Raw genomic sequence first — 23,248 nt, 5'->3', positions numbered from 1 at the left:
TACAGTTTGACCTAATTGACATTTATAGAACATTTCACCCAGTAAAGCAGAATATACATTCTTTTCAAGCACTTTTACTAAGATAGACTATATTTTTGGAAATAAAACATCTCAAATTTATAAGGACTAGAATTATACAAAGTATATTCTCTAATCATGGTAGATTTAAATTAGACATCAGTAACAGAAAGATATCAAGAGAATCCCTAAAGATTTGGAGAGTAAATCGCATACTTCTACATAACCCATATGCTAAAGAAGAAATCAGAAGGAAAACTAGAAAATATTTTTAACTTAGTGAAAAGGAAATACACTGTATTAAAATTTGAGCGATATAGTTAAAAAGCTGTGTGGAGGAAAATTCTTAGCATTAAGCACTATATTCAAAAAGAAGAAATGTCTCAAATTATCATCAAAGTTCTACTTTCAGAAACTAGAAAAAGAGGAGCAAATAAACCCAAAAAACTAGAAAGAAAAGTTTTAAAAAGAGCAGAAACAAATGAAATAGAAAACAAAAGTGTTACAGGAAAATCAATAAAATTATTAAATCTTTAGTTAGCTTGATCTACAAAAAAAGAGAAGAGAAATTACTAATAACAGGAATGAGAGAGAGATATAACTACAGATCCTACAGACATTAAAAAGATAAGGGAGCCCTGGCCAGTGTGGCTTAGTGGATTGAGCACCGGCCTGTGAACTAAAGGGTCACTGGTTCAATTCCTGGTCAGGGCACATGCCTGGGTCGCAGGCCAGGTCCCAAGTTGGGGGTGTACAAGAGGCAACTGGTTGATGTATTTCTCATCAACATCCGTGTTTCTCTTCCTCTCCCCCATCTCTCTAAAAATCAATCAATAAATACATCTTTAAAAAAAGATAAAGGAATATTATGAACAACCGTATGGTAATAAATTTGATAACTTAGATTTACTTTTTTAAAAAATTGCTTTGGAATCTATATGAGGAATGGATCTGAGGGAGTCAAGACTATAAGCAGGGAGATGAGTTAGGAGATGGATACAAAAGTCCACACCAGTAATGGAGAGGGCTTGAACTAAAGAAGTCCCACTAAGGATGGAGAAGAGGGAACATTTGAGAGTTGATGATTAAGAGGAGGAAAAATAGAAAAAAGGGAAGAGTTCCCTCTACTTTTTGCTTGGATAGCTAGGTGATGCCATTAACTAGGAAAGGAAGTAAGAGACAAGGAACAGGTTTGAATGAAGATAATGAGTTCAGTTTTGGCTGCAATGAATCTGAGTTGTCCTATAGTAAGACACAGCAAATCAGAGGACCACATGGAGGTGAAGCTAGACCCTGGGGCCCAGTCTTGTGATCCAGTGGTCATTCCACTATAAGAATTGCCTTCCTGAGACCGACCCATAAAGTTTCTGTGCAGTAGTCTATATGACATTGATGGTAGGAGATTATGTTTTAGAAGAGATTTTCTTTTTAGAGCTCCATCTCACAGGTGAATGACACACCTTAATATACTTTAAAATCTTCTAATTTCCTTCAATTATTCCTTAAGGTTTGTCATCTGTAACTTTTTCTTTTTTCTTTTGATTATATATATATATATATATATATAGTTATGCTGAGGAGTGGCATTTTGTGATATATTTAATACCCACTACATCGAAAATTCCTCTCACTGAGGCTCACTCAGAAATTGGAGCATGCCTTCTTAACATAGGATTCTGGCGTTTAATACTCAAGTCTGTGTTTGCTCTTTTCATATTGTTCATGATTTTAGAGAAATTAACATAGCCCGTAGCTTTTTTTTATCTTTCCATACAGAAGTGTCTTGGTCCAAAAATTAGACTGACTGTCCCATATTTGCAGTTAAGTTACTCCCTTCACTTGACCCACTTTACCTAATGTTCTCTCCAACCTATGGAAATGTCACCTCCTCTTTGAAAACCCAAACAGCATGATTACCCTGTCTTCTATGCTTCCATCACACTTTGCTTTTCTGTCTTAGTACCTCTCAAGGCCTGTTTTATGCTGTAGTTAGTGGCATGGCAGACTGATCTCCCCAAGAGCTAGTACTGTGTCTCGTTCATCTTTGTAATATCAGCATTTTATATACAGTATGTACTAAAGAAATTTTTGTTGTATTTAAATTCATCATGGCTTACCTCAAGTGCTGTCCCTTCCAGGAAACCTTCCTTAATCATTTCCATGTCTAATTTTTTCATGTTAAATTTCTTTAAAATAGGAACTATGTTGAGTTCATTTCTGAATTCTCGGTGTCTATTTGTTCTTTACATATTAAATTTATTTGTATTTATTGGAGGAATGAGTGAGTTAATGGCTAAGAGAAGGCAGAGTGGGGAGAGGAAGCAAGAAGAGAAAATTAAAGAAGAAAGGTTAAATGATTTGAAGGAGAAAGAGGAAGACAGAAGGGAAGAAAATAGAAAAGAAAAGAATGATTACAGTGAAAGGGAGAGATAATTGTGCTGGAGCACTATCATGAAACAAGTGGAAACTGTTCCACTTTAGAGATGATAAAATTTAATCTTCAGACATCAGCAACACATGTTATGTTGCAGTGGATTACATTACCCTACCAAAGATCCATGACAAATAGCTACATGAGTAAAGACATCTGTTACTTAGGGTTCATTGTGATCCTCAGTGAAGCACTAATGTCTACCTGGTGGGAAGTGGTGATAGCTCTTTCTCTGTAGTGAATGAAGAGTTAAAATGTGATCCCATTTCTATATGTTTTGATCAATGCTCTTCTGAATTCTTTACGTCAAGAAGTATCATGTCATATATTAAAGTGTGGACTCTAATCAGACAGACCTGAATTTTATCTTGAATCCATTGCTTACTAGTTGTGTGACCCTGAACAAAGTCACACAACTTAAGAGTCCAAGTTTCCTCATTTGTAATCAATAAGGTTGTTGTAAGAATTAAGAGAATGTGTGTAAAATACATGAAAAGGATCAATAATGTTAACTGTTTAGAAACACTAAATCTAATTGAAATAGATAAACCATTATCTAAATGAATGAGAATTTTCTGTGTTTTCTTTTGTGTGTGTGTGCTATAGAAGTCATTGTTATTACAACCAGGGATGTCCAAAAGGCTCTGTCTGCAGAATTCAAGGTGAAAATGAAGTTAGATATTGTATGTATTCCTGATGAAGCTGACAAGGGAACTGCGGATTCTCTTCGCCACATATATACAAAACTTAAGGTGAAAAACTATTTCTTGATTTTTATTGTTTATTGAATATAAATGTCATCTTATGTTTTTCCAGTGCATTATAGTTTACAATGCTTTAAAAAAAAATTCTTGCATCACATACTTTATTGTCCATGTACTCTTCAACTGGTTTTAGTTTAATTTAATTACTAGTGAAGATTTAGACATTTAGTTGTCACGGTCACTGGTTTCCAATATTTTGAAGTAACAATAACATCTTTATTTAAAAAATACTTCAAATTTACTTTAAAGATTCCATTAATATGAATTCATGAACAAGCAAAATTATTATATGGTGGTATAATAACTTTTCAACTTATTACATGGTGATATAATAACTCTGCAGATGACATATTAACTGGAAAGAAGTACAAAGGAACTTTAAAAAATCTAGATTCCCTCACTTAAACTTTAAGTCTCTTTCGATTAAAAAAGTAACAAAGGCATATTGATATGAGAATGCATTCTCCTCAGTGGCTGGTGGCCCAAAACCTGAGAAATATCCATCATATTTTAGCATAAAATTGATGTCCTTTGGAAAAAATTCAGTCTGTGTGATAATGTTGCCATCTTGTTTGAATTGGGGGACAAACTTTCTTCTGCTATTTCTTTTCTTTTCTTTATTTTTTTAAGTATACTTTATTAATTATGCTGTTACAGTTGTCCCAATTTCTTTTCCCTTTCCTCCTCTCTGCCCAGTACCCCCTTCCCTCCAGCAATCCCACCCCCCTTAGTTCATGTCCATGGGTCATGCATGTAAGTTCTTTGGTTTCACCCTTTCCTATATTATTCTTAACTCCCCTGTCTATTTTGTACCTACCAATTATGCTTCTTAGTCCCTGCACCATTTCCCTATTTCTCTCCCTCCCCCCTCCCAGCTGATAACCCTCCAAATGATCCCCATACCTATGATTCTGTTCCTATTCTGGTTGTTTGCTTAGTTTGTTTTTGTTTTTATTTTTTAGATTCTGTTGTTGATAGTTGTGAATTTGTTGTTATTTTAATATTCATAGTTTTGATCTTCTTTTTCTTAAATAAGTCCCTTTAACATTTCATATAATAATAGTTTTGTGATGATGAACTCCTTTAGCTTTACCTTGTCTGGGAAGCACGTTATCTGCCTTTCCATTCTAAATGATAGCTTTGCTGGATAGAGTAATCTTGGTTGTAGGTCCTTGCTTTTCATGACCTTGAATACTTCTTGCCAGTCCCTTCTTGCCTGCAGTTTCTTTTGAGAAATCAGCTGATAGTCTTATAGTCGCCCCTTCGTAGGTAACTCTGCTTTTCTCTTGCTGCTTTTAAGATTTCTCTCTTTATCTTTAACCTTTGGCATTTTAATTATGATGTACAGTAGTCCCTCTCTATATTGCGGTTCACTTATCACAGACTCACTGTATCACAGGATTTTTTAAAATATTATATTTAATTATTTATCACAGATTTTTTGCTATATTGTGGAATTTTGCCATACTGTATATGTATGTTGTTAAAGTTCGTTCATTTAAGAGTGTGGAATATGTTTAAGAACATAAATAGTGTTTATAAAAGTGTGGAGAAGGTTAATAAGGGACTGGGAATGGTTTATAAGTGTGTGGGACGGGTTTATAAAACCTAAAAAATATATAAATACTAAAATAAATGTAAGGTTCCTACTTCGCAGATTTTCACCTATCGCGGGGGTTCTAGAACGTAATACCCATGATAAGTGAGGGAATACTGTATCTTGGTGTGGTCCTCTTTGGGTCTAGCTTGTTTGGGATTCTCTGTGCTTCCTGAACTTGTATGTCTATTTCCTTCGCAAAATTTGGGAAGTTTTACTTCATTATTTTTTCACAAAAGCTTTCAATTTCTTCTTCTTCCTCTTCTCTTTCTGGCACCCTTATGATTCAGATGTTGGCACGTTTGAAGTTGTCTCATTATTTTTTTCAATTCTTGTTTCCTCATTCTGTACTGGTTGACTTTTTTCTTCCTTATGTTTAAAATCATTGATTTGAACCGTGGCTTCCTTCCCTTCATCATTGGTTTTATGTGGATTTTCCTTCATTTCACTTAGCACAGCCTTCACTTCTTCCCTTCTGCTTTTACTGTGCTCAAGCATATCTGTCAAGTCTGTGAGCATCTTTACCACCATCGTTTTGAACTCTGTGTCTGTTAGGTTGGCTTTGGCTATCTCCTTGTCACTTAGGTCTCCCACTGGAACCTTGATTTGTTCCCTCTTTTGGGGCTTTCTTCTCTGTCTCCCTAACTTGACAGCCTCCTGTGTTTGCCTCTTGTCTTAGGTAGAGCTGTCACACCTGTTATATTGTAAGGTGTGGAGCCTTAGTTATTCGTCAGTACCAGACAACCCATTTCACCATGTTTTTGGTGCTCTGTGTAGGGGAGGAGTCTGAGAGGGAACAATGCTGCTTCCTCAGCACTTACCTCTTTTCCAGGCACTTCTCCCACTTCCCATATGGGACTGACGGCCCCTCTAGCTGTTGCCCTGGTTGTGGTTCCCAGAGTAGGTGGGTCTACAGTCATTCTAGAACCATGGGGGCCTCTAAACGAACCGACTCTGCTGAGAGACCAGCATTTTCTTCCTCCACCTCAACCCCCACTGGTTTGCACAGTCAGAAGCATTGAGGCTTTATTTTCCCCAGCGCTGGAACTGTGAGCTGTGTAGTCTGGTCTGGTGCTGGGAACGCTCTCCAGGTGTCCCTCCCTACTTTTTTAAATGTGTGACTGCGCTTTCCACCGGCTGGCCACAGCCACTGTCACCACCTCCACTGCTGCCACACCTCTTCCTCGCCATCCCAGCTCCGTCCCTCCTACCTGTCTGGATGAGTATTTTTTCTTTATATCTTTGTTTGTTGGACTTTCATGCGCTCGATTTTCTGGAACTTCTGGTTGTTTCTAGTTTTGAGCTAGTTGTATATCTTTTTAGTTGTGGAGGAAGGCACAGCACGTCTACCTATGCCTCCATCTTGACTGAAGTCTTCTGCTATTTCTGGTGACTACAAACAGATTATTAATATATTCAACCTACCTATGCACTAAAGAACAAGAAAATTAATGCAGAAATGGACATGGGCTTCCCTCCTCTTTACTGGGGGATAATTTACCCATAGTAAAGTATACATAGTTCAATGAGTTTAGACAAATATATACATCCAGTTTATCATTACCCAAATCTAGAACATTTCTATCACCTCTGAAATTTCTTTTGTGTTTCTTTTTAGTCAGTCCTCCATCTTTAGAGTCAACTGCTATTCTGATTTCTTTCACCATATATTAATTTTGCTTGTTTATGAACTAGATAGAAATGGAATCATGCAATTTTTTTCTGGTTTCTTCTGTTCAATATAATATTTTTCAGATTCATTCATATTGCAGGTATAACTAGTTTGCTCTTTTTTATTGCTGAATAGTATTCCATTGAATAAATATACCACTCGTTACCCATTTTCTTATTGATGGGCATTTGAATTGTTTCTAATTTTGGATATTTAGAATAAAGCTATTATGGACATTGTTCTATTTTTGAAATATTCTAAGTTATAGGGTTTACTTTATTAGAAACTGCCAATTGTTTTCCAAGTGGTTGTACAATATGATTTTACACTTCTATCAACAATGTATAAGAGTTGCATTTGCTTCACATCTTTATCAATACTTGCAATTGTCAATCTCCTTAATTTTAATAGTTCTAGTGGGTATATATATATAGTAGTGTCTCATTGTGGTTTTAATTTACATCTCCCTGATAATAATGATGCTGACCACCTTTTCGTGTTTATTGGCCATTTGTATAATTTTTTTAAAATAATTTATTTTATTTTATTTATGTTTTGAGAGAGGGAAAGGAAGAGAGAAAGAGAGGGAGAGAAATATCAATGTGCAAGAGAAACAGATTGGTTTCTTCACTTTTGATGTATGAATTTTAGTACCAACCAAGAAAAATCTTCCTTGATATTTGTTTGGAATGATAATGATTTTTAGACTAATTTGAGAGAGTTGGCATTCAGTAATATTAAGTCTTTCTGTTTCTTGACCATGACATAGCTCTCTTTATTCAGACTCTTTATTTTTAAATAAAGTTGAATAATTTCCTATAAAAATATGTTAGTTTATGCTGAATATATTAGAAAATACTTTATAGCTTCATTGTTTTTGCAAATAGTATTTTCTTAAAGGGCCATACATCATATTTGATTATCTCTTTTTAGTCTCTTTTACTCTAGAACAGTTTCCCCTCCACCCACTTTTTTCCTTATGCCACTGACTTCCAAAGAAAACAGATTATTTTTCCTGTAGAACCTCCCACAACTTTGCTTTGTCCAATTGTTTTCTACTGATGTCATTTAGCTTCTTTCTTTTTCCCAGTATTTTCTTATAAACTGGTATTTGGATCTAAATTTTTATTAGATTCAGTTTCAACATTTTTGGCAATAATATTTCATATGTGTACTTTCTATTGGATTGTATCCAGATATGAAATCAGACATTTCTTTAAAAATCTCTGATTTTCACATGTACAGCTTTTATAAGTCAATCATACAGATACTTTAGTAAAATGGTTTCATAAAAGGCTTCTTTTTTCCTGTGAGACAACCCTCCTGGGAGCCATCTCTTCTCTCTTCTCGTCTCTCTGCTGGGCACTCCCTCGGCTGTTGCAGGGCTGTCATCCTGGGACTTCTCTTTAACATCATTCTGGGAGTTCCCTTCTCTCTCCTGGGTTGGATGCCCAGCTTCCCAGATCCCATGTTTTGCTCTTTCTTGGTTTACATCCTCATTTTAGAGGAACCCGAACTTTATTGGCTGCTTCGTCTTCTTTTTAAGATTTTATTTATTTACTTTTGGTGGGGGGGGAGGGAGAAAGGAGAGAAACATCAATGTGTGAGAGATAACTGGGGACCTGGCCTGCAACCCAGGCGTATGCCCTCACCAGGAATCAAACCAGCGTCCTTTTGGTTCGCAGGCCAGTACTCAGTCCGCTGAGTAACACCAGCCAGGGCTTTCCTGACTTCTTAGAACACAAAAGGTAAATATTTTGAGAACTTGCATGTTGGAAAATGTTTTATTTCATGTTTTTCTTGAATGATAATTTACCTTTATATAGGATTCTAGGTTAGAAATAATATTCTCTAGAATTTTGTGTCCCAAGCCCAGAGACATACAAACCTCCTCTATGATAAACTCCCTGTGCCGTAGGTAGATTTTTTTTTTTTCTCAAAAGTTTACCCTTTCACTGAGGTCTCACTTATGGAAGGTCTCAATTCAAACTTCCTGCTTCATACCCACTTCTAGCCACATCTTTTGGTTCAATGAAGCCTTTAAAAATACAAGTTCCGGTAGCTGAGGTTTCAGCTCAGTTTTCACTTCCTTCTTCAGTTTTGGAACTTGGTATTTTCCCATTGTTTCTTGAAAGTTCGACTATATTTGCAATGTTTTATGTCTTATCCAAAGTTTTTAGGCGTTTCTAACAAAATATTTGGGTTCCTAGGCCACCAGTTTTCCAACACCAGAGGTCTGCATGCTAAACACTTTATGTACATTATTTTATTTAATCCTCCAGCTACGCTCAGGCAAATACTATCTTTATCCACATTTTACAGATGAGAATGGTAGGGCTTAGAGAGCTTGAGTAACTTGCCTAAAGTTCAGGTGGAAAAACAGACTATGCATAAGGTGCCAAAGTCTCAGTAGATGCATTGGGGAATCAAGGGATTAATAGGATAATGTCAGGTAGGTACAGCCACATGGCACATGTCTCAGTGGACGTTGAATTTTTCCCTGAGTGTGTTTGGCGCATGGTAAAGAAGTTAGAATAGTACCATGCGCCCTCTAGGGGAGTATCAGGAAACACAGCTTGGATCTGCTTATTGAAGGACTGCTTCATGAATGTCACTTTCTAATTGAGCCTTTTTGTGTGTGTATATTTTATTGATTATGCTGTTACAGTTGTCCCAATTTTCCCCCCTCCACCCAGTAACCCCCTTCCTTCCATAAATCACCCCCTCTTAGTTCATGTCCATGGATCATGTGTGTTAGTTATTGGGCTTCACTCTTTCCTATACTGTTCTTAACATCCCCCTGTCTATTTTGTTCCTACCAACTATGCTGCTTAATGCCTGCACCATTTCCCCCATTCTCCCCCTTTTCCCTCTCCGCTATTAACCCTCCAAATGACTTTCATACCTATGCTTCTGTTCTTGTTCTGGTTGTTCGCTTAGTTTTTGTTTTTTAGATTCAGTTGTCGATAATTGTGAGTTTGTTGTCATTTTAGTGTTCATAGTTTTGATTTTCTTTTTCTTAAATAAATCCCTTTAACATTTCATATAATAATGGCTTGGTGATAATGAATTCCTTTAGCTTGATCTTGTCTGGGAAGCACTTTATCTGCCCTTCCATTCCAAATGATAGCATTGCTGGATAGAGTAATCTTGGTTGTAGGTCCTTGCCTTTCATCACTTTGAATACTTCTTGCTGGTCCCTTCTTGCCTGCAAAGCTTCTTTTAAGAAATCAGCTAATAGTCTTATCTGAATTCCTTTGTAGGTAACTCTCTTCTTTGTTCTTACTGCTTTTAAAATTCTCTATCTTTAACCTTTGGCATTTTAATTATGATATGTCTTGGTGTGGTCCTCTTTGGGCCTAACCTGTTTGGGACTTTCTGTGATTCCTGGACTTGTTGTATGTCTTATTTCCTTTGCTAAATTAGGGACGTTTTCTTTTATTATTTTTTTCAAATAAGTTCAATTTCTTGCTCTTCCTCTTCTCCTTCTGGCACCTCTATGATTTGGACGTTGGCACGTTTAAGTTATCCCAGAGGTTCCTAAGCCTCTCCTTATTTTTTTGCACTCTTGTTTGTTCTTTCTGTTTTGAGTGAATGTTTATTTCTTCCTTTTGTTCCAAATCGTTAATTTGAATCCTGGTTTCCTTCCCTTCATTGTTGGTTCCCTGTACATTTTTCTTTATTTCACTTTGTGTAACCTTCATTTCTTCCTTAACTTTTTTGCCATACTCAATGAGTTCTCTGAGCATCCTTATCACCAGTGTTTTGAACTCTGCGTCTGATAGATTGCTGATCTCCATTTTGTTTAGTTCTTTTTCTGGGGTTTTGTCCTGTTCTTTCATTTGGGCCAAATTTCTTTGCCTCCTCAATTTGTCAGCCTCCCTGTGTTTGTTTCTATGTATTATGGAGAGCTGCTTTTACTCCCTGTCTTAGTAGCATGGCCTGTGTAGCAAAGGCACCTATAAATTGTGTGGGACAGAGCCTTAGGTAAATTGCAAGGGCAGGGCCACCTGCTTCATCACTTTGTGGCTCTGTGTGTGCTAGGGGATTTGGAGAGGGGACAGTGGTGCTGCCTGGTTTTGGTGACTTGCCTGGCACTTGCCCCATTTCCAGTCACTTCACACACTTCCCATATGCAACGGGCACCCTTCCAGCTGCTGCCCTGGGGTTTGCGTACATTCTAAGACCATGCCGGCCCTTTAAATGGCTAAAATCTGGCAGTTTCCTCTGTGGCACCAACCACACTGGGCTTTTTTAAAGTTTAGTTGATTTATTTTTAGAAAGAGGGGAAGGGAAGGAGAAAGAGAAGGAGAGAAACATCGATGTTCTAGAGCAGTGGTTCTCAACCTTCCTAATGCCACGACCCTTTAATACAGGTCCTCATGTTGTGGTGACCCCCAGCCATAAAATTATTTTTGTTGCTGCTTCATAACTGTAATTTTGCTACTGTTATGAATCGTAATATAAATATCTGATATGCAGGATGTATTTTCATTGTTACAAATTGAACATAATTAAAGCATAGTGATTAATCACAAAAACAATATGTAATTATATATGTGTTTTCTGATGGTCTTAGGTGACCCCTGTGAAAGGGTCGTTTGACCCCCAAAGGGGTCACGACCCACAGGTTGAGAACCACTGTTCCAGAGATACATCAATTGGTTGCCTCTTGCTCTCATATGCCCCCAGCTGGGGACCTAACCCAGGCATGTGCCCTCACCGGGGATCAAACCAGCGACCTTTTGGTTCTCAGGCCATCAATCTACTGAGCCATGCCAGCCAGGGCCCCCACTGCTTTTTACGGCCAGAGGTAGTGGGGGTTTATTTTTCTGGTGCTGGAATCCTGGGTTGTATGATCTGGCCTGTGGCTGGGATCGCTCACTCCTCGGGTATCCCTCCCAACTTTTTTTCTACCACATGTGAATGTGGGACTGTCTGTTCCGCAGCCTTTTCTCTGCACCACACCTCCTCTCTGCCTCAGCTCTGCAACTCTGCCCCTCCTACCCATCTGGATGAATGTGGCTTTAAATCACTTGGTTCTCAGACTTCCATATAGCTCAATTTTCTGACAGTTCTGGTTGTTATGTGTCTACCTATGCCTCCATCTTGACCCACACTCTCTAATTGAGTCTTATAGAGAGAACTGGAATTTGTGATGCTGGAGCAATATGTAGGAATAGATATTCCTAGTGTGAAGAGGATAGAATAGGTCCAGAAAAAGCATAAAAATATTGGTAGGTCCTGTCCTTGAGCAGTTGAAGAATTATTACAAAGCTAAGATATTACGGGATATTTTTATCTCCAAATAGTGTCATGTGAAGGCCTCAGTAAGTGTAAGCATATACCTTTAAAATTTTACCTAGATCTATATTCTTTGATACATACTAAAAAAAGAAAATATGCCAATTAAATAACTTTATTGGTAGTCTTTTCTTTCTGATTGAGGCAGCCTGAATTATATACATTTAAGGTGTAATTTGATCTTTATTTTTTTTAGAAGTTGAACATCTTGGGGAGAACAGAAAGGCAGATGAAAAATCAAATTGAAAAGTATCAGAGACCTGCTTCGCAAGTGATAGCTGTTATGCACACGTCTCAGTCTGTTGCTAGTTGAGCACTTTTAAGGATACTTAAATTTGCAAAAGCTTTATAAATTAGTACATTTGAGAAATTAATTGATTTATTTCAGAACATTAGTTTCTGTTCTTAGAAACTACCCTAAAGTAAGGAGTTCATTTGTTAGATGATTATGCGGACATAAATATTATTTTCCTTGGAGTTACCTGGAATGTTTGCTCTGAAGATCACAAGGGAGATTCTTCCTATTTACGGTGTGTGTCTGGCCTTGTAGGTTTTTAATCCCCAAAGAAACTTTAAAAGGTAGATGGTTTTATTCTGTTTTGCAGTTGAGAAACCTGACACTCATAGGGTTTAAATAAGCGTCCCCAAATCCCACACCTGGTCAGGTGTTGAGCCAGAGCTAAAGCCCAGCCCTGAGTTATGAGATGCATTTGTGCATCTCAAATGCCTGTGAGTTTTTCGCTCTCTCACGGTGCCTCCAAAAGACAGGCATCAGTGGTCTTTATAATCCACTCTAATTCTAGACCCTTGGCTTTAAAACAGGTCTAGTTGATCTAATACTTCAAAATTACTTTTTTCTTCTCTTTGTGAGTCTGTGGGGTTCATGTTTATAGGATTGTTTGTGTATATAACATAGTTGTATGTGTACAGAGTGGGGCAAAAGTAGGTTTACACTTGTGAGTACACAAAACACAGTTTTTATTTGTGTATTATTATTATTATTGTATTATTTTTTTAAAGATTTTTTAATTTATTGTCAGAGAGAGGGGAAGGGAGGGAGAGAAACATCGATTGTTTGCCTCATACACTGGGACCTGGCCTGCAACCCAAGTGTGTGCCCTACCAGGAATTGAACCAGTGACCTTTCAGTTCACAGGCATGCACTCAGTCCACTGATCCACACCGACCAGGGCTGTATTATTTTTCATATGAACAACTGTAAACCTACTTTTGTCCACTCTGTATGTAGAACTTTATTAAAGTATACAATTCAATGGTTATAGAACTCTTAATTAAATATTTTTTTGTATAAAATATTTTAAAATTAGCAAACCTCCTAACAAGACTCAGGAAACTGTAGTATCCTTGTCTTACAAGTGGATAGCTGTTGCTTTTTGATATCTTTCCCTAAGTGGAGGGAGATCCATTGTTGTAGGAAGACTTTCTGTCCTGTCTAGAACCATATGAGCAAGACGTCTGGCTCTTCTTGAGGAAGAATTCTTCTTAGGCAAGAAGTAAGGCTGCAGTCTGTAATCAGCACATAAAGCAAAGTGGGCTGACTCCTTGGGCATTGAACCTGACCCACATTAGATGCTCCTCTGATTGGCTGAGGTTATCAGCCATTCGTGCCATTTTTGTGCTTTAGAAACAATGTGATTATTCCTTAGATAAGTGTTTTGAGAATAGGTTAGTGAGGTATATTAAGAGACCTCAGCAGACTAAATCTGTAATCAATTTCTGTAGTATGTTTGAAGCACTTATATTGCAGGTCTCATGGCTTCTCTTAATTTAGAGATTACAGAGATAATAATTTGCTATTTAATCTAGACAGGAATCTTTCTTTGGCCTCAGGCAAGCCTCATTTATCTTTTGCCTCAGTTTCACAACCAAGAAAATAGGGATAATGATACCAATGCATTACTTAAAGGTTTAGTTATTTATGTTCTTTGATGTAGGAAAGGGAATATTGTTATCTCTTTTGAAACAGCCAACATGCTACAACAGAGAACAAGCCATGCCCATGAAATCCCCATCCCAGAGACAGCTTATTAGAAAGATTGAATATACGTGCTATTTTTAGATGTTCAAAAAGCTAAGGGCAAGTTCTTTTCAGTTGAGTGTTTGATGTCTTTATCAAATTACAAATCTCTCTCTTCTTTTCTGGAACCTTTCATTTTGCCCAGAGACTTGTTTTTGGCAGATTTTTATCTGCTTAAAAAGGAGTGCAATTTGGTCAAGTGAAGATCTGAGAACTTGGCCCCAACTTGCTTGAAGACTTTTTTAAGTGGCAACTTTTTTCTTAGGACTGCTTTGGTGGGCTCTGGTTGCCTAGGAGAGCCTCACTATATCCCCAGTGATGCTTTCTTTGAGCCTGCCGGTGACATAGTGAAAAGCCAAGCAGTTATGACAGAAAGAAGTTAACAAGTTGAATGAGGGTATTTTCGAACTTTACTTTCCTCCCGTAAATCTCAGTGGAGCTTTTCTATGGACTGTGCTCACCAAATATATGTATGCACAAGCTTGAAGTGTTTTCATCTTAACCTCTCTCAGACTGCAGCTTGTTGGAACTCTGGTCTTTAAATGGAATTTCTGCAGCCCTATACTGCATGTGGTAGCCAGAAAACTTGCAAGCTCTGTGCGAGCCTGATTATTTTAAGTCACTTCCTTCCTTCATCTATAGGAACACCTTTGTGAAATGGAGGGCTATAGGGTAGGGGGGAAATGTGATAGCTAAGAATTACGGTAGAAAGTCCAAGTTGTCATCGTAAACTCTATCTTTGAGTGACAAGCAGCCCACATGACATAAATTTTGGGGAACTCTTGCTCGGACCCCCTGTCCTCTGAATCACAAGGTAACACTACAGCCTGATCAATGGAATGGACCGTATGATTTGTGGAAAGTCAGTAAGCATTCTGTCATTGTGACCAGGGAGTTCATGTGAAATAACCAGTAGCTACCCTACCTTTTTTCAGCTCTCAGCTTGGACATCATCTGCTCTAAGAAGCCTTCTCTGACTTTCTAAGATTAGATCAGGTACCATATTTTTTTTATTTGCATAGAAGATTAAAATTATCGGTTACATCATCATCTTCCTGCATAAGACTATGGGACAAGAACTATATTAATTCAAAAATTGACTTAATTAAATGTGCTGAGCACCAAAACTATACTTAACATGATTTAATTTTTCATGATGATTCCCAAAGTGGGTGAGAAACTCAGGACTTTAAGGGTCACCATCATTATTAATGCCACTGAACTCAGAGTGTGGTTCTAGATAAAAATTGAAAATAGCTTGACCTTTATAATCATAAAATTTTATGCCATTAATGACTTCAGAGATAGTGCATGCCTCTCATCTTATAGATGAAGAAACTGAGGCCCAATGAGGGAGTGACATTTAAAGTCATATATGGAATTAATAGGAAAAGGAGACATACCTAATCTTAGAAGTTGCTTTTGGGGGCTGATAAAACCCTAATTTTAGTTTAGTGTTTTTTTGTTGTTGTTTTTTGTTTAACTAGTTAAAGTGATGTTTTCTTGTGTTTTATAAACTTCCCTTTGTTACAGCCCCTATCTACCCTCTCCTGACCTTCTCCCAGGCTTTCTGGTTTCCAAGTAAACTGAACAATGTTTTCACGTCATACTTAGGATATAATTGAAACTCAAGTTGCAGGCAGAAAATATATAATGTAATTGTAAGACATGTTCCATGATCTTGAAATGGGACAATATTTTTGTCCTGTGGCACATGTGTATATCTGACCAAAGAAAAAGAATGAAACTATTTAATATAAATTTAGAATAATACATTATTTCAAAGTGAAGATGTGATATGATAGAACAAAAAGCCTTTATTTTTTTCTCGATTAATATCAGTGCATTTGGAGATTAAGATTAATTGCAGATATCTGTCTACATCCTGAAAGAGAACTCATTTAACAGAGTTTGAAATTAATGCATTCTCAGTTTCTTCTTAGCTTCACACAGGAAACATGAGTAGAATTCCTTTATTTATTCTTGACTTGAAGAGGAAAACTTTATAACTATAAATGATGAACCTCCATAAAATTATAAATCTGGCCGTGCTCTCCAGGACAGTTGCATCTGATTTCTTTCCTTCCAGATATCTCTGCCTTTTTCTTCTCTGGCGGCAGCAGGTGTGTTCCCTACCGCATTGCTTTAGGGAGCTGCAAAATTCCCTTTATGGCCCTCTCCTAACTCTGAACAGTCACAGTCTCTACAAAGGGGCCTCAGCTCTGTCAGAAAGCATGCTGTTTCTAAATATCTAGAATGGAATATTTTAATCTTTGAGTCAATTCATACAAGGAGAAGGAGGTAATAGGAAGAGTGCTAGCATTTACTGATTCTTGTTTTCTAGCACTAGGTTAAACTCTGGGTATACAAAGATAAAAGAGATCCTCATGAAGCTCAAAGTCCAGATGGGAAAGCAACCATGTAATCCAATTTAGTGATTTAAGGTCTGTAATGGATCCGAAAAGACTTCATCTCTAAAGGAGATAATATATTGGCTCTGCCCTTTATAATAACTGTGACAGGACATGCTCTTGATGGATGAATGTGTAGTGGGATGGAAAGAGAGAACAGGGCGTGCATTCTTGGCAGTTAAGGGGAATTGTGGGGGAGAGGGCTGAATTAGTTAGGTGGAGTTATATTTTGAAGACCCTTTTTTAAAAATTCTCACCCAAGGACTTTTTCTCTTTTCATTGCTTGAGAGAGAGAGCTGGGCGGGGGATGGTTGCCTTCTCGTAGACTCCCCAGCTGGAAATTGAACCTGCAACCTGGGTGTGGAATCATGTATTGTATTTTAAAATGTTTTAAAAGGAGGAATAAATGGATGTATTCAACACTTTGTTTTGTCCCCCTCCTTTACCTTCATCTACTTCCCCCGACCCTAGAGAACACTGTTTCAGGTTGTTTTTAAGCATGGGAATGAAATATGTTGTGGAACTGGAGTGTGCGTTAGAATAAGGAAACCTGAGTGAGAGAGAGACCACTTACAACTGGGAAAATAATTCGAGGCCTGAACTAAGGTAATGCAGTGGAGATAAAGGAGGAGGACTTGGGGACCAGTGAAGTGTTGGGTAAGGGCCTGGGCAAGAGAGGAAAGACATCAGTTCTGGACAATGGCCAGATTTCTAACTTCAGATCCTGGATGGTGGTGACACTATGATTAAGCTAAGGATCACGGGAAGGAGATTTAGCTCTCAGCCGAAAGATTATTACATGTCTTACAGACTGAATTGGTTGTTCCATCCTGCACCTAATGCCTCCAACTCAGTAAAAATGAAATGGCAGTTGGTGTACACTTTGGGAACTGAAGACTGGGAATCTTTTCCAACCAAAATTGAGCATGGTGACGTCTCCTTTGAACTTAGCCATTGTTGTTTCTTTTCTTTCTTTCTTTCTTTTTTTTAAGGTTTTATTTATTTATTTTTAGAGAGAGTGGACAGACGGAAGAAAGAGAGGGAGAGAAACATCAATGTGTAGTTGCCTCTTGTGTGCCCCCAGCTGGGGACTTGGCCCGAAACTGAGGCATATGCCCTGCCTGGGAATTGAACCAGCGACCCTTTGGTTCTCAAGCCAGTGCTCAATCCACTGAGTCACACCAGCCAAGGCAGCCACTGGTGTTTCTTAAAGCCCCAAACTACTTTTGAGTATCGGATTGGGATTGGACCACATAGACAAGTGTGAACTGTGACCATTCATAGTCATAACCAAATAACTGAATTCATTAATTCCATGTGGGCAGGGGTGGAGTAATGGATGGTAATTTGGATCATAGCCATTGTTTGTAGAGTGCTGGGTGGGTAAAAGCATGTTAGTTACCTTGCCCTGACAGTTTTTCCACGGGAGTAAGTATGTTTTCCTTTCTCCTTGCTGTAGGAAATCATTTGCCAGATTGTGTTATTTATAACAATCTGTCATGGAACAGTTGCCAGGAAAAGAAAAGAGGCTATTCCCAGTAGCTCTCTCCACCTCCCACCCCACCATTGCCACCACACACACATTCATCCGGTTTTCTGACTTAACTTTTGTTTTTTTCTTCTAGTTTTACTCAGTGGTTTTGGCTTGATTGAAAATATTCTTGTAATGAGAGATTTCTGGGCTTTGCCATGGCGTGGTAATTGGGTTTTCCGAGCTTAATTTGTTTGCTTTAGCCAAGACTAACTGGCAGCAGTTTGGGTTTTGAATTCCTGGGTGTCTTGATTTTTCCCCAAGCACTAAAGTGCTGTCTTCCGCCTTCCCTTGAAGACCTTTCCACTTTGTCAAAAATACACACATTTGCTGTCCTTTCGAGCTGTGTTACTCACCCTTGACATTGCCTTGGCTCCTTTAGAGGAGCAGGCTTGGGATAAGGCATACTGAGGACTGTTAAAATAGTGAGTAGGGAGGTCTGCGGGGATTCCAGTTGGCTTCTGCGGAAGAACACTGTTGGGGTTAGAAAAGAAGTGGTCCCCCAAACACAAGGCAGCTAAGGGTTGGTGTGCCCAGGGCACTTTCGGGTTAATTGCATTTCAGATATACTGTACATCCAAACAGTCTGTGTTTATTCATTGCTAGTGGTTACACATGATCAGGAATACTTCTGGCTCCTAACAGTTTTTCAGCTTTTCTCTCTGGGCTCCAGTTAGTAGAAGAACATTTGCATTTCTAGAGTGGACTTTACATTTTTAGAATAAAAATCAAAACCATAGTCATTTATGTTCTTTCTCTTATGGTGCGTACTAGCAATTTTGAACCTTTTTCATCTCATGGCACACATAAACTACTAAAATTATGTGGCACATCAAAGAAATATATTTTATGCTGATGTGACAAAAAATAGGTATAATTTAGATTCATTCACACCAGAAGGCTGTTGTTGTGTTGGCTGTGCCATTTTTTTTTATTTGATAATCTAAGGGAAAAGAGGTCAGTGCATGTACTGCATGTTTTAAAATTTTTTGCAGTACACCAGTTGAACAAAGATGTGAGGATGATTTGGTTTCTTCTTCTTTTTTTTAATCCTCACCCAAGGATATGTTTATTGATTTGAGAAAGAGAGACATTGATGTGAGAGAGAAACATTGATCACTTGCCTCCTGTATGCACCCCAACCAGGGATTTGAACCTGCAACCTAGGTATGTGCCCTGACTGAAAATCAAACCCACAACCATTTGGTGTATGGGACGATTCTCCAACCAACCGAACCACCTGGCCAGGGCTAGTTTTCCTTTGTAAACAAAGTACAAAGTACATTGATCAGATAGCAGACTTACCTTTGGAAGTGGTGGAGTTCCAAAGAGGATGGGAATGAGTTTGGTCTCAGTGAGTATTAGGTGGTGCATTCTCTGGGAACAGAGGCATGAGAAGCCTGACGGGTAGCACCTCCATCTGTATCCCAGACCCTGACCTTTCAGACTGATGCCTTTCTTTTCACAATGAACAGATGGCAACCAGACATTGGGAGGAGGGGTCTGTTCCTGTGTTCCTTGGGGATTTTGCATTCAGCTTGCAAAAAGTCACCTAAAAGCACAGGGAAAAATGAGGCTGCCGACTGTTCACAATTATGCAGGACTTGTTTGGCATTCACTATGCTGATGATTTATTTTTTTACAGATACTGAATGATAAAAGCATTTCTTTTCCAAGACAGCATTGACACCACTTCAGAGGCATCTGTGTTGGGGTCATTTTCTTCACTTTGGAGTGTACTTAAAAATTGAATTGATTGAACAGTCAGCTTGCAAACGTCAGTCATTTTACTAGAGAAACTTTCAAAATTAGAAAGGAGATTTTTTTTTTTTCCCTCACAAACTGTCATTTTCATTATAATGGTATGAGGCAACTTCTATAGTGACATGTCTTTAGTAGTCGCCCAGCTCCCTCTCTTTCTAAGCATTGTTAGAAGTAGCAGCATTCCGCAGGCTATTTCTTAGCTTGCATGTATGTGGGCTGATCTGTTAACATTTGGTAGCTCCTGGATGGCAAGCATAGAAATTTTTTCCCCTAAAGAGATGTTTGTAGGGACAATTCTTTTTTTTAGCTCAGATTTAAAATCCAAAAATAATTAAAAGAGAAGCAGAATGGTAGAAAAAAATCCAAATTTGAACTTCTTAATCTTAAGATAAGGCCTCCAAGAGGCATTGTTGAAGCTATAGATAATGAGTTATATGTCGGAAAAGAAAGGATGGTTCTGGTACCGATTCTGTACAGATGGTGCCTGACTTACACTGGTTTCACTGACGATTTTTCGACTTTACAATAGTGGTAAAGCAATGCACATTCAGTAAAAATTGTACTTCGAATTTAAAATTTTGATCTTTCCCTGGGCTAGCAATATGCACACAGTACTCTCCAATGACGCTGGGCAGCGGCAGTGGGCCACACCTCCTGGCCGGGCACACAATCACTTAACAGAAATTTCTATGAATACAGATATTCGCTTTATTCTTTTTTTTAAAAAATGTTTTATTGATTATGCTGTTACAGTTGTCCCAATTTCCCTTCCCTCTTCTCCCCTCCACCCGGTGGCCCCCCTCATTCCAGTTGTCCCCGCCTTTTAGCCCATGTCCATTGGTTGTGCATATAGTTCTTCTCAACCTCTTCCTGTCTATTCCATTCCCTCCTACTGTGCTTCTTAATTCCTGTACCATCTCCCTCCCTCTCCCCCTTCCCCTTCCCTGCTGACCTCCCCCCATAATGTTCCCCATACCTATAATTCTTTTCCCACTCTCGTTGCCTACTTAGTTTGCCTTTGTTTCACTTCCCTAGCTTCTGTTGTTGGTTCTTGTGATGCAGTTTTCATTTTAATGTTCATAGTTTTGATACTCCTTCTTCTAAACCAGTCCCTTTAACATCTCATATAATAGTGGTTTGGATCTAATGAACTCCTTCGGTTTTACTTTGTCCTGGAAGCACTTTCTCTGCCCTTCTATTCTGAATGACAGTTTCGCTGGATAGAGTATTCGTGGCTGTAGGTTTTGGATTTTCATTACTTTGAATATTTCTTGCCAGTCCCTTCTTGCCTGCAGGGTCTCCCTTGAGAAATCAGCTGATAGTGTAATTGGGACCCCTTTGTACATGATTCTTTTCTTCTCTCCTGCTGCTTTTAAGATTCTCTCTTTATCTTTAATTTTTGACATTTTGATTATAATGTGTCTTGGTGTGGTTCTCCCTGGGTCCAGTTTTTCTGGAACTCTCTGTGCTTCCTGGACCTGTAAGTCTATTTCCTTTCCCAAGTTAGGGAAGTTCTGCTTCATTATTTTTTCACATAATTTTTCAATTTCTAGTTCATCTTCTTCACCCTCTGGCAATCCTATAATCCGAATGTTTGATTTCTTATAGCTGTCCCAGAGGTTTCTGATCTCTCCTCACTTTCCTCACTTTTCATTTCCTCTCTCTGCACTGATTGACTGTTTGTTCCTTCCCTATGTTCCTATTTGTTGATTTGATCTCTGAATTTTATTTCCTCACCGCTTGTCTCATATGTGTTTTCGTTCGTTTCAGTATGAGTAGCTTTCAATCCTTCCTGGTCTTGTTCCAAATCTTTTGTTACTTCTGTAAGCCACCTTATATCTATAGCTCTGAACTGAGCCTCTGAAAGGTTTCTTATTTGTTCGTCTGTCAGATTCTTCATCTGCTGCCTGGTGAGCTGTGTCACCTGGATTTCAATCGTTGTCTCCTTCATTTTGACAGATTTATGTTTTGCTTTGCTTCCTGGGCATGCTGTGGGGGGCAGAGCCCCGTGTACTCGTCACTGCCCAGCGACCGGAGGTGATCCCGACCTTTTTCGCCGCACTGTGGCGCTTTGTGTGGGGGGTGGCGCTTTGTGTGGGGGTGGGGGTCCAAGATGGATTCCTGCCGTTATTCTCCTCTGGGAGACTGGGATCTGTCCCCCCACCCTCTGGGCCTCTCCGTCCGAGGCAGTGGGGGGAATGCCTTTCCCAGCGTGGGGGTCACGAGCTGCCGGGGCTCGACTGCAGCCGGGATTGCTCTCCCTGCCACTGTCCCCACTGCTACTGCAAACAGCGCTGCAGGACCTTTCCGTTCCGGTTCCGATTTCGCCCCTCCTACCCATCCAGGCGAACACCACTGGTTTATAACTTCATACGTTGGGCTTCCATGTAGTTTTATTTTCTGGAATTTCTGGTTATCTTTTGTTTTGAGGTAGTTGTATTCCTTTCTAGTTGTAGAGGGAGACCAAGCATGTCCGTCTAAGCCTCCATCTTGGCCGGAAGTCTCACTTTATTCTTAAACCTGGGCTCCAGTTAGTAATTTAGTCCGATGTTTCTCAGATTTTTAAAAGCAGCAGAACCTGTTTTCCAAACCAACACTTTATACAGAAGCCTAGACAATAAAATTAATAAAAGAGGAGCTGCCTTGATTGACTAGGGAAGGGCAGTAGGAACCAGCCTTTCTCTAAGGCACCTCTGGGAAACTGTAGGTTTGCTATTGAGAAACATCGATGTAGTTTATTTAAATTACAATTCAAGGAATTTGCTTTCCAGTTGACTATTTTTGGACTTTTGTTTTCTGCATTTATGATAAAATATAATGGCAGAATGTACAGGTAGAAGTTTGTTTAAAATATATTAAGTTGTTTTTCTTAGCCACTCACATTTAATACTTTCTAGTCAAAGGAAGATCACCAAAAGTGAAGATGTATCATTAGAAACCAAGGCTAAGATCACTTATAACCCTCATGTTCCCAGTTACTATGTATGGATGCGAAAGTTGGCCAGTGAAGAAGGCTGATAGGGAAAAAAAAAGTGACTCCTGTGAAATATGGAGTTAGAGGAGAGCTCTATGGATATACCCTGGACCACCAGAAAGACAAACAAGAAGGTCCTAGAGCAAATTAAACCTGAAACATCACTAGAAGCAAAAATGACAAAACTGAAGCTGTCCTACTCTGGGCTCACCATGAAAAGTCAGGATGTAAGGAAAAGGCTGGGAAAAATAGAAGGCAGTAGGAACAGAGGAAGACAAAATATGAGATGAATTGACTCCTTAAAAGAAGCCATAGGCATGAGTCTAAAGGAGCTGAGCAGGGCTGTTGAGGACAGGACGTTGTGGATGTCACTCATTCATAGGGTCATCAGGAGTCTGAGCCAACTGGATGGCATGCAGTCCAAGTTTCCTCCAAGTTCCAGAATAGGACCTGTCTCAGCATAGAGAGAGAGTTCAGTAAATGTTAAGACAAATGAATTGTTACAAGCAATAATCCAGTTCTAACTGAGCACTTCTAATGATTCATTACCTTACAAAATTATTCTTTTTGACTAGCTCTGATTGACAGACATAAGTTAATATGGAAACCAAAAATATTTCTGTTCACGGTTTACCTATTTGTTCTTAGTTTTTGGTCTTGGGCTATTTAGGTAAAATTTGGTCCTTCCTTAAGACTCTTAAGACTATCAAGTATTTGAAAAGTGCTATTATCTCTTTCCTTTTT

General features: G+C 38.6%; 1 protein-coding gene across 1 annotated transcript in view; it reads left to right on the top strand.

Annotated features, from left to right (window-relative positions):
• EIF2B3 (eukaryotic translation initiation factor 2B subunit gamma) overlaps positions 1–23,248 on the top strand; it is an 89,784-nt gene that overhangs the window by 5,277 nt on the left and 61,259 nt on the right. The window contains exon 3 of the mRNA XM_090269342.1: positions 3,056–3,201. Within this exon, the coding sequence (XP_090125468.1) occupies positions 3,056–3,201 (146 nt within the window). The remainder of the gene's footprint in view (positions 1–3,055; positions 3,202–23,248) is intronic.

The sequence above is a fragment of the Furipterus horrens genome, unplaced genomic scaffold (assembly GCF_987537825.1).
Source record: "Furipterus horrens unplaced genomic scaffold, mFurHor1.1.pri manual_scaffold_3, whole genome shotgun sequence".
Taxonomy (NCBI): Eukaryota; Metazoa; Chordata; class Mammalia; order Chiroptera; family Furipteridae; genus Furipterus; species Furipterus horrens.
The sequence above is the reverse complement of the archived record's forward strand: the minus strand, read 5'-3'. Positions and strand labels throughout refer to the sequence as shown.